The sequence below is a fragment of the Salvelinus sp. IW2-2015 genome, linkage group LG6.1 (genome assembly GCF_002910315.2).
Source record: "Salvelinus sp. IW2-2015 linkage group LG6.1, ASM291031v2, whole genome shotgun sequence".
In the NCBI taxonomy this organism is placed as follows: Eukaryota; Metazoa; Chordata; class Actinopteri; order Salmoniformes; family Salmonidae; genus Salvelinus; species Salvelinus sp. IW2-2015.
Window position 1 is genome coordinate 14,259,535 of NC_036845.1, and position 12,064 is coordinate 14,271,598.

The window sequence follows — 12,064 nt, forward strand, 5'->3', positions numbered from 1 at the left end:
ACTTATATGTTTTTGTTCTTAGTCCATTCCTTTACTTAGATTTGTGTGTATTAGGCAGTTGCTGTGGAATTGTTAGATTACATGTTAGCTTTTGCTGCACTGTCGGAACTAGAAGCCCAAGCAATTCGCTACATTCACAATAACATCTGCTAACCATGTGTATGTGACCAATACAATTTGATTTGATTTGGATTGTTCCTTTTTTCCATAACAGCCATCTTCCCCAATATCTCATGGCTATCATTGAGTTATGGGCTGATTTTAGCACTTTAGGTCTTCTCATCTCTCTCTGTTTCGCTCTCTCTCTTTCGTCAGAGAAAGACAACAGGCTTTTGGGGAGAATGGAAATCGTTAATACATACCAGGGGGTGTTGTTCTGGTCGGAGGTAACCCCCTCTAGCCCTCACGCCTAACTCCCCTCTAGCCCTTACTCCCTCTCCCTTTTCTCCCCCTCTCCCCCTCTCTCTATTGGTATGGCCTGAGGACCAGGGGCTTGACCCTAGCCAAGACTGATCCAACACAGTCACTGTTTTCAGTCTCTCCCTCCATCACAAACATTCTCATTTTGGTTTTGATTGATTGATTGTGGCCATTCAGTCCTCATTAGAACTCATATACAGAGCTGTGTTGACCATGTACTAGCTATCAGCAGGATAAATCAGTCTGTGCTTCAACTCGAAGCTATCCGCTCCTTACTACATGATTTTGTCACATGCTGCATGACTGTCGTCTGTCTCAGCGCTACAAGAGCCACAACCCTCTGCCTCCAAAACCACCCCTTTGAAGAAATGCGAGGGCGCCTGTTTTCCTGGATGAACTGAGGTGACCTCGTAGCGATACACTAAAGCACGGTAGGGGGCGGTAGTGGCGCTGCAGTGGCGACAGCATCCTCGCCTCTCTCGCTGTGCGCCTCTCTGAGCCCTGAGACAATGAAAAGTTTACGGTGTCTTTTTGGCTGCTTCTCGAGTCCTCCCCGTAGCCATAGCTGCCCTGCTTTAGTACTTTGCTTTCCCCCTCTGCCTGATAGAAAACACATTTTCTCTCCACGGTCCTGCTGTGCTCGTTTTGAGCGCTCGTTAAGTCCTTCCCTGCGTCAATCGCCACTTACAGAATGTGCTGCATCACAGACGGCTGAGTCTGATGAATATAGGGTCAGACAGACAGACAAAGTGATGGAACCCACCTCTCTGATCTGGAGCTAAAGTTTTATTATCACTGAAGCCCAACTCTCATCCTCTCATCCTTCCTCTCCAATTCTCATCCCCCTCTCAATGCTTCCTCCTCCTCCTGCCCTGAATGCTTAAGCTTTTTAGCAGCAGAAGGCCAACTGGGAAACAGCTTTAGTGATTTGTACAATAAGCTGCAGAACTGCCGGGGTGAATATTTTCCATATGCCGGGTATGACGAGGTGGGCCTTACCAGAAAGATGGAGAGAAGGAGCGAACGGGAGAGGTAGAGAGAGAAATAATGGAGAGGGACAGAAAGACAGAGAGGGGAGAGACAACCGAGTTATATTGGAGCTAGAAAGATCCATAAAGAACAATGGGATGAAACTCACATCACCTCTCCCTCTCCTTGGTTGACGGGTCCATACCTCCGGGCTGGCGTCGCTCTCTGTTTGCTCGACCTATCCCCAATTTCCTCCCGCGCCAACCAGCCGAAATGCGAGCCCTGGAGTTTTCATTAGAAATGCATGTCCCTCCCTCTACCCCTATTGTATCTGTGTGACACTGATACAATAGCTTATTTTACTCTGTTTTCACAGATTTACAGCACTGCGGAAGAGAGCATGGGAACCAGGAGTCACTTTCTGCTCAGGCTATTTTAGCAACTCGTAAACGCACTTCTTATTTTCTGTGTGTCGTGTTTTTGTCGGGTTTTGTGTCAGTGGATGACGAGGCCTATATGTCGGTGAACGGGGTTGTCAGGTGGACTGTGGATTAGCTTGTAGAAAGTGGACTGGGGATGATTTACTAGGTGGTCCTGCTACTCTTGCCATTACTCAGGGTTTTATAGTGTTTCCGTTCCTTTGTGGTCGCTAGTAGATCTCCCTTCTCGACCGACATTTCACCTGTCTAGTAACCTGAAGGACAGCTGTTTGAGGATTGGTCACTAAAGCAGAGGCAAATAGCCTGTCGTGGAATCAGTCCTGAACACCAAGTTTCTTACTGTATTTTCGTGGCTTCATTGACAAAGTGGATCGCTGGATGGCATAGCCTACACATTGAAACATGCTTATTTGCATGCATAATTAGTCGGATGCGTAAACACACCGAGCTCATACAGCAACCCACTCCACATGTTTCAAATGTAACTCCTCAACAGTGAAGGAGTGCCCTCTCCAGGCCAGAACTGTGAAGGTCCTTATTCTTATGGTGTAGAAGAGGGACTTGGTACAAGCATAGGCAATGCACTATATAGAGCATGCTACACAGAGGTGTGTGTGTGTGTGTGGGCAACATCTCCTCTGTACTGTAGACGCACAGCATTATCACAGTCCTGGAAGTGATTACTCTGATTTTCAGGCTCTCTCCTTTGTTTGAACTCTCTTGGCCCTGTGGCGGAATGACTAGGAAAAGGGGTAAGGGAGTGAATGTGGTCTTATCTGACTTGGCTGTCTTATCCACAGGTATGGGAATGGATTGTCTTATCCAGTTTGAGGACTTCTGCAACTACCAAATGCCCTTCCGTCTGCTGGAGCAAGTACGCGCGGCGACCAGTTACTGCACGTATCAACGCATCGACATCCAAGTGTACCGGTACTTCAATTGCAAAATGCGAATGTCAATTGCACAGAGGACTCGATAACGTGCTCACAGGAACCCCACGCACGACCGAACACACACACACACACACACACACACAACACACACACACACACGCACTCAAACTCCCTCTCCGATCAATCATCCTCCTTTCTCTCTTTTTTTCTATTTACACTTTCTCTTCCTCCCTCCCTATACTCCCTATTTTCTTTTTTCTTCCAATTGCAAGTGGGCACGCACACACACAACACATCCATCCACCCATTATCCAAATCAATCAGTTTAAATCAGATAGCTTGTTCCATCGGAGCACTATAATTCAAATCTCAAACAAACACACGACGTCCCGACTCCGACCGCGCTGTCCTTCTCTCTGATGCTCCTCTCTGATCCTTCTCTCTGATCCTATCTCTTCTGATCCTTTCTCTCTGATCCCTCCGTCTCTGATGGTCTTCTCGTCTGATCCTCAGTCTCTCTATGTCCCTCTCTCGATGCGCTCTCTGCTGATGGCTCTTCTGAATTGGCTTCTCCTCTGATTCCCTCTCTCTGATCCTTCCCATCGTGATGGGCTCTCGGTTGATCACCTCCCTCTGTGCCCTCCCTCTCTGATCCTCTCCTCCGTCTCTGAATGGCCCTCTCTACTGATCTGTCATCTCTGATCCCTCTCTCTTTCCTCTCTCTGATCCCCCTGCTCTGATCCCTCTCTCTGTCCCTCTTCATCTGATCCTCTCTCTGATGGCTTCTCCTCTGATCCCTCTTCTGATCCCTCTCTCTGATCCCTTCTCTCTGATTGGCCTCTCTGCATCCCTCTCTCCTGATGGCTTACTCTTCTTGATCCCTCTTTCTGCTGGCTCTCTCTGATCCCTCTCTTCATCCCATCTCTCTGTCCCTCTCTCTGATGGCTCTCCTCTGATCCCTCTCTCTGATCGTCCTCTCTCTTGATCCTCTCTCTCTGATCACTCTCTTTGATCTCTCTCCTCTTGATGGCTTCTCTCTGATCCCCCTCTCTCTCTCTGATGGCTCTCTCTTGATCTCCTCTCTCTGATGCTTCTCTTGATCCCCTCTCTCTGAATGCTCTCTCTGACTCTCTCTCTCTGAGGTCCTCTATCCTCTCTGATCTCTTCTCTCTCATGCTCTCTCTGATCCTCTCTCTGATCCCTCTCTCTGATCCCTCTCCTGATGGCTCTCTCTATCCCTCTCTGATCCCTCTCTCTGATGGCTCTCTTGATCTCTCTCTATCCATCTTCTGATCCATCTCTCTGATGGCTCTCTCTCCAAGTGTGTGGGGTTTGATAGAGTCTTGTGGAAAACAACAGTAATGTAACAGTAAGTCCAGAGACTCCAGACTCGGGCTGTGTCGCAAACGGCACCGCTATTCCCTCTGTAGTGGACTGCTTTTGACCAGAGGGCCATGGGCCCTGTGCGCACTATACAAGGAATAGGTGCCATTTGGGACACGGGCCAACTTTTTTTGTCATCGCTCTTGTTAATGAGACCACAGATTCAGTCACACCATGTCTGAGGAGCCATTAGTTTGTCTGTCAATAAAAAATACATTCCCCAGAAATGAGCCCTGGTAGCGTGTAACCTGCAGGCTAATCTAAAACATATTTTCTCTCTAATTCTCTGTCTCGGTAAATCTGCTTGCTATTACTGCAGACAACATAAAGAGCAAATTGACTTTTGCTGTACAAGCTCTATGATGTACTGAGGAGATTGTGTTTCGGTGTGGCTCTGTAATACGTCTCATCTTTTATTTTGTCTGTTTTCCGTCTTTTATACTCTCTCTCTCCTCACTGCAGTAGTAACTCACTGGAGAAAGCTCACACTTGCAGGTCTAAATCATATATGTCACTCCCCCCCCCAAACCCCCCCAGTACCGCTGCAGTGGCGGTGGCCGGCCTACTCGCTGCCCTTCGTGTCACCAAGAGCAAGATGTCAGACCACACCATTGTATTCCAGGGTGCAGGGGAGGTGGGTGCAGAGCTCTTGCCAATGTGCAAATTCACTCCTGTTTTTCTTCTGCTCAGAAACACGGCAGACTGATTGCCCCTAATGACAGAATCAGAAATAAGCGCAAACCAATGCTCCAAATTCCCAATCACTGAGCTTTTTATTGAGGTCTAGTAGACCTCTAGGCTGTGGCTCAACAGACTCTGTCTCTAATAAACAGGAGAACATGGCCATAAAACTGTGATTAGCACAACATCATTTGTAATGGGGAGACATTTAGAATGTCTTTTAGTCTCTGGGGCTCTTGGCCTGACTGTGAACTATAGGACCCCCTTTCAAATGCCTTGTTTCATGTGTTTTCCATGTTGATGCATGACCACTTTGTATTGAAAGGGAAGTAAATGGTAATGTGTAGAATTTTGAGGGCATTTACAGTAAAGGGTTATTGTGCTGAGAACAGAAGAACAGGACTTGTTGAGCCTTTCACTGACCTACATTGGATTAAATCCCAAAATAAAAGGTGTGCATTAATATAACTAGAGTCAAGATTATATTAAGTCTGAATAATAAATAACTGGGTAAATTGTCTGCAGGTTTAGGGGTGAAAGCTAGGGACTTATTCCTTGTTTGATCAGGGAAGTGAATTGTGGGGCACAGAGTCATTCCGATCACATCGGCCTTCTCTCTCCCTCTTGTCCCCAGGCCGCGATGGGGATCGCTGACCTCATCACGATGGCGATGGAGAAGGAGGGACTCCCAAAAGACGAGGCTCTGCGCAAGATCTGGATGGTTGACTCCAAGGGCCTCATCGTCAAGGTGATACAAGTACCTCCGCTCTGCCACTCGGCCAGGGTCACTCAGCCCCTGTAGAGTAGACACAGCTCTGTCTGGAGTCCCCACTGTCCGGACCTATAGACATGCATATATTCATGATGTATGACGTGACGGATAGAATCTCAGTTTACTTCGTAAATTGACTGGATTTAAATGGAATTGATCCCAAGCCTTGTTTATCATACATCATTTGTCATGGACTGACGGACGGACGGACATGAGTCTGAATGAGAGTAGTTGCTCTCATAGTTCAACAAGACAGGCAGAGTCTATCATGGGGTGTAGATGTGTTATGCATTTCATTTAGGGTTTCACCAGATGCTGCCAGGTGTGGGTGAGTTTGAGCCTGGTTGTCTGCCATTCCTTTGAGTCCGTTGTTGTATTGACACAGGCAACGGCATTGCATTTCTTACAACCGAGAACTGCCACGGTCTTAGACCTGGCATGATCCATATGTGGTCGGGGACTGAAGAACTACCCAGAGATTGCCACCTGAGGCATGTTTGTCAGATCAATGATAAGAATAACTCTGCACAGCGCGCACTCAATTACACCAGAAGCTGGTATTGTGTCCATGCTTCTGTCACCGTAGGACCTTTTCCAGGACAGTCTGTCTTGAAAAGGTCATTCTGACCACAGGGTTGACGCAATAAAAGATGAAGAGGGAATTGTTTATAGAAGTAATCCTTATTTGATCAACTCAATGATGAGGCTTTCAGGCAGGCAGAAAGACAGACATGCAGACAGAGGGGTGGTGCCTGTTGATATTCACTTTATAGGAATATAACTGCATGGAGCCTTTGGCAAGCTGGATGTACATTTGTCACCAACTCTGTAGACCAGCATTGAGTCAACACTGCCCTCTAGTGACCAAAACACATAGCACTTGACTCCACTGAAACCCCATCAAGCGTATTTCCCTTAAGTGGGTTAGGGTGGAGAAGTTCAGAATCTTTGCCACTTGCAGATCGTCTTTGTGTTTTCGTGTCTGTGTTTGAATCCCTCTGTGTATTTATTTCAGAGATCATCAACGAGAGCATAAGTTGTTGGCAGCTGCCAGTTGGCATGTGTAGAAACGAGCTTCATCATGATCTGTCTTCCAACTCTCTCTCTTCCACTCTCTCAGGGCAGAGACCACCTGACCCATGAGAAGGAGAGGTTTGCCCACGAGCACGAGCGGATGAGGAATCTGGTAGATGTGGTGCATGAACTCAAACCCACAGCCATCATAGGTAATACACCAATCAGCTCACTGGGGGGGGGCGGGGGGGGGGTCAATTGGATTTTCATTTAACCTTTATTTATACAGATTATAATTCAATACAATCCAGTAAAACACTGAGATTTAAATTGAAATTATATCTACCCAATATCTCTCCAGGTGGATAGAGATGGTTTACAACCCCTGGGTTAGAGTTTGTAGTCTGAAGGGTTGATGTGTTTTCTCGTGGGTCTTATTCGTTAGGATACACCGTAGCGAAACATTTTTGCAACAGAAAATGAAAGTGAGCAATTCGTATTGGGTTTAAGTTCAGGTAGTCCCTCCCTGTTTCAGTCCGTTTTCTTCCCTTTTGGTGCCTAATGAATACGATCCTGCTCTTCTAGGTGTGGCAGCCATCTCTGGAGCTTTCACGGAGGAAATCATCAGGGACATGGCCTCGTTTAACGAGAGGCCGATCATCTTCGCCCTTAGCAACCCCACCAGCAAGGCAGAGTGCACTGCCGAGCAGTGCTACGCCATCACAGAGGTACCGGAGTGGGTCTGGAAGTGTGTTGCTGCAAATGTCTGTGTACTTCAACACGCAAGCAGCACTGTGCTTGAACAGTATGTGTACAGAAGTTAATATAAGTGAATGTGTTGTGTTTACTAGTTAAATTGATGGCTGAGACTGCGTGACCGACTCAAACCACTGAGTTCCGCCCCCTGTCCCGCCCACCTGGGCGCCTCCTCCCCAGAGCGAAACAAAGGAATCACATTCTGCTCAAGTGTTACTTTCTGAACAGCTAAAATAAAAACCCAGCGGCGATTTAAACTAACGTTAAAAAAAGATCGATATTGTATAGGTTCATTTAGGATGTAGGTTACCAACCCTCTGTCTGTTGTAACTTAAGGTATTGCAGTAGCATAAACATAAGCAGGACACAGTCTAAACAGTCTGCATTTTAACCCCAAAACTGTAATTTCGCTTTTCATTGATCAACACCACACAATTTGATTGACAGCGTGATTGAAATTTGCCAGTATTCAACCGCTGGGCAGCCGGATGTCCTGTGTTTTCGCCCGAGCAGCCTGTAATCCCACACATGGTACAGAAGGTTCAGTTGTTTAGAGATCGGGAAGAGGCGTCCAGAAAATTCAGCCATGCAGCCACTCCATAAATTGATTAGGAGCACATATTGTACTTACTACAATGACCCTGGGGGAAAGTTAATTTAGAGAGGTGAGGGGTAAAGTATATGCACAGTATAATATATTTTCCCGTGTTAACACTTGTGTTTGGTCCAGGGGCGGGGCATCTTTGCCAGTGGCAGTCCATTTGACCCCGTGACCCTCCCTGATGGGCGGACGTTCTTCCCTGGCCAGGGCAACAATGCATACGTGTTCCCTGGAGTCGGCCTGGGCGTCACCGCCTGTGCAATCCGACACGTCACCGATGAGATCTTTCTCACCACCGCAGAGGTAACACACACACACACACACACACACACACACACACACACACACACACACACACACACACACACACACACACACACACACACACACGCACACAAATGCATCCATCCAATTATCAGTTAATTTACTTTCAAATAGCTTGGTGACAGACATTCATGAAAATATCCTCTTAATACACACCCACACACACACCCTCCAACTCTCTCTTCTTCGCTCTTCTTCAACTGACTCTCTCTGTATCTTCCTCCCTTTCTATAGTAAACTGTAGAATCCTATAGTGAACACTACAGTATTATCTGCAAAAAAACACTGTAGTAAAATGCTACAGAAATGTCTGCAAAAACACAGTCCGCAAAAACACTACACTTGTTAACTATAGTACATTTTACAGTATCGAATGTGCATATACCTTGCCCCTTCCCCTCCCCCATATCGCAATTTGTGCCACCCAGGAGTGAGAAACCTACATGCCAGGTACAGGTACACCTCAGTTATATAGAAAAGAGCAGAATCTCAGGACTATCCGTTCAGACCCCAGACCTACCTCCTTACAGGTTATGTACCTGAAGGAGAAAGACTCCACTTTGATGTCAAGGAAAATACAATTAGAACACTATAGTAAATACTCCAGGAATGTCCACAAAAACACTACATGAATTACTATAGTACATAGTTACTAGTTACTTTACGACAGTATTTATACTAAAGTTAACTGTAAATACTACAGTATACTACTGTAAATATTACAGTATTCACTGTAGTGTTTTTGCAGACTTTAGTCTGCAAAAATACTACACTAAAGTCTGCAAGAACCCTACAGTGAAACCCAGTCTGTGGTTACAGATCATGAAGGAAATCCCTTAAACATGTCCTCATGTCTGACCCCAGCTCAGTGGCATGGCAAATATAATAATATCCCCGTGAGCCCAGTTAATAAACCGTCAGAAAAAATGGCCAAACTGATAACCTCTCATAGGCTGTTCTCGTGCGAATGCCAATCAGCTCGCTTTGCTCTCTGCTGCCTGGCTCTGCAGACATGGGAGACGATTAAAACTTCACAGTGATGCATAAGTGGGGGTGCCGTGCTGAATGACAATTTCATATGTTATTTGATACTGTCATCATGGGCCTCAGGCATATGAGAGCCACACTTAGCCTGCCAATGAGGTAGACTGAGGATGGAGGACGGTTGCGCAACAGCAGGAGGGAGAGGATGGGATGAATGTCAAGTCTTAGCCACATTATCGACACTGACTGCCACCCATTATACCCTCATGCCCACCTAGCCAGTATATCATATAGAACATCTAATCAAATTGAACTTTATTTCAAATGCATTCCAATGTCTCAGTACTCTTTACAGTAAAATGTGTGTATGTGTTAAGGTGTGCCGAATATCTGTTTGATTGTGTGTGTGTGTTTAACTCATCCATTTGGTTGCTCTCTGACAGACCATTGCTGACCTGGTGACAGAGAAGGATCTGTCGGAGGGAAGACTGTACCCTCCCCTGAACACCATCAGAGATGTCTCTCTCAAGCTGGCCGTAAAAGTGAGAGCACACACAGACACACACATCTGCATGCACACACACACTCACACAAACATCTCCTTAGTTCTTCATGCTTCCATACCCTCAATAGGTCTTCACACTTGTACTGAGTATACTAAACATTAGGAACACCTTCCTAATATTGAGTTGTCATGCCCATTGCCTCGCTTGGTTCACCAACTACTTCTCCGATAGAGTTCAGTATGTCAAATTGGAGGGCCTGTTGTCCGGACCTCTAGTGGTCTCCTATGGGGGTGCCACAGAGTTCAATTCTCGGGCCGACTCTTTTCTCTGTATACATCAACGATGTCGCTCTCGCTGCTGGTGATTCTTTGATCCACCTCTATGCAGACGACACCATTCTGTATACATCTGGCCCTTCTTTGGACACTGTGCTAACAGTGAGCTTCAATGCCATACAACTCTCCTTCCGTGGCCTCCAACTGCTCTTAAACGCAAGTAAAACTAAATGAATGCTCCTCAACCGATCGCTGCCCCCACCTGCCAGCCCGTCCAGCATCACCACTCTGGATGGTTCTGACTTAGAATATGTGGACAACTACAAATACCTAGGTTAGACTGTAAACTCTCCTTCCAGACTCACATTAAATATCTCCAATCCAAAATTAAATCTACAATCGGCTTCCTATTTCGCAACAAAGCATTCTTTACTCATGCTGCCAAACATACCCTCATAAAACTGACCATCCTACCGATCCTCGACTTCGGCGATGTCATTTACAAAATAGCCTCCAACACTCTACTCAACAAATTGGATGCAGTCTATCACAGTGCCATCCGTTTTGTCACCAAAGCCCCATATACTACCCACCACTGCGACCTGTATGATCTCGTTGGCTGGCCCTCGCTTCATATTCATCGCCAAACCCACTGGCTCCAGGTCATCTACAAGTCTCTGCTAGGTAAAGCCCCACCTTATCTCAGCTCACTGGTCACCATAGCAGCACCCACCCGTAGCATGCGCTCCAGCAGGTATATCTCACTGGTCACCCCCAAAGCCAATTCTTCCTTTGGCCGCCTCTCATTCCAGTTCTCTGCTGCAAATGACTGGAATGAACTGCAACAATCTCTGAAGCTGGAGACTCTTACCTCCCTCACTAGCTTTAAGCACCAGCTGTCAGAGCAGCTCACAGATCACTGCACCTGTACATAGCTCATCTGTAAATAGCCCATCCAATCTACCTCATCCCCATACTGTATTTATTTATTTATCTTGCTCCTTTGCACCCCAGTATCTCAACTTGCACATTCATCTTCTGCACATCCTACCATTCCAGTGTTTAATTGCTATATTGTAATTACTTTGCTACCATGGCCTATTTATTGCCTTACCTTACCTCATTTGCACATGCTGTATATAGGGTTTTCTACTGTATTATTGATTGTATGTTTGTTTATTCCATGTGTAACTCTGTGTTGTTGTATGTGTCAAACTGCTTTGCTTTATCTTGGCCAGGTCGCAGTTGCAAATGAGAACTTGTTCTCAACTAGCCTACATAGTTAAATAAAGGTGAAATAAAACATTTAAAAATACACTGATTTGATTGAAGTGGATTTAACAAGGGATCATAGCTTTCACCTAGATTCACCTGGTCAGTCTATGTCATGGAAAGAGCAGGTTTTCTTAATGTTTTGTGTACTACTCAGTGTCCACCTATGAACTATCGCGTTTGTGTGTCTTACAGATCGTGGAGTTTGCCTATGAGCACAAGATGGCGACGCTGTACCCGGAGCCTGAGGATAAGGAGGCTTTTGTGCGCTCCCTCATCTACAGCACCGACTATGACGAGTTTGCTGTTGACTCTTACCACTGGCCCAAGGACGCCATGACCATCCAGTCATGCAAACTGTGACGAGGGACTGAGGGCGAAGGACACGGGGCACGAAGGAGAAGTGACAGGAGACCAGGGTCCAGGAAGGGAGTGAAGGAGACGACAGAAGTGCAATATCATCAAGACAATGGCAATTGTGGTTTTGATGTAAAAGAGAAAAAGATCTTTTTGAATGCGATGGCTACGAGCCAAAATAGACACGATGATCAAATAAAATGGTTTAAATGATTGTTTACTTCATATCGGCAGTCATTGTGTTTGTGTGTGTGTGCAGTACTTTGAGAGGTTTCTCGGGGAGGGTTTGGGCATCGCCATTGTTTACTCCCATGACTCTGACATACTAAGAGGGAAAATACAATATTCAAAGCTAACAGATAATGTGTGTATAAAACGTATAACTAGGAGAAAGACTGTTGGCGGTGATGCACAGGG

The 12,064-nt window shown here is 46.1% G+C and overlaps 1 protein-coding gene across 1 annotated transcript in view; it reads left to right on the forward strand.

Annotated features, from left to right (window-relative positions):
* The window catches only part of LOC111965149 (NADP-dependent malic enzyme), a 118,241-nt gene extending 106,393 nt beyond the window's left edge, over positions 1–11,848 (forward strand). Inside the window, exons 7-14 of the mRNA XM_023989169.2 lie at positions 2,630–2,753; positions 4,643–4,739; positions 5,421–5,534; positions 6,679–6,784; positions 7,158–7,300; positions 8,059–8,232; positions 9,681–9,779; positions 11,486–11,848. Coding sequence (XP_023844937.1) covers positions 2,630–2,753; positions 4,643–4,739; positions 5,421–5,534; positions 6,679–6,784; positions 7,158–7,300; positions 8,059–8,232; positions 9,681–9,779; positions 11,486–11,653 — 1,025 coding nt within the window. The 3' untranslated portion in view covers positions 11,654–11,848. The remainder of the gene's footprint in view (positions 1–2,629; positions 2,754–4,642; positions 4,740–5,420; positions 5,535–6,678; positions 6,785–7,157; positions 7,301–8,058; positions 8,233–9,680; positions 9,780–11,485) is intronic.
* The last annotated feature ends 216 nt before the right edge of the window (positions 11,849–12,064 follow it).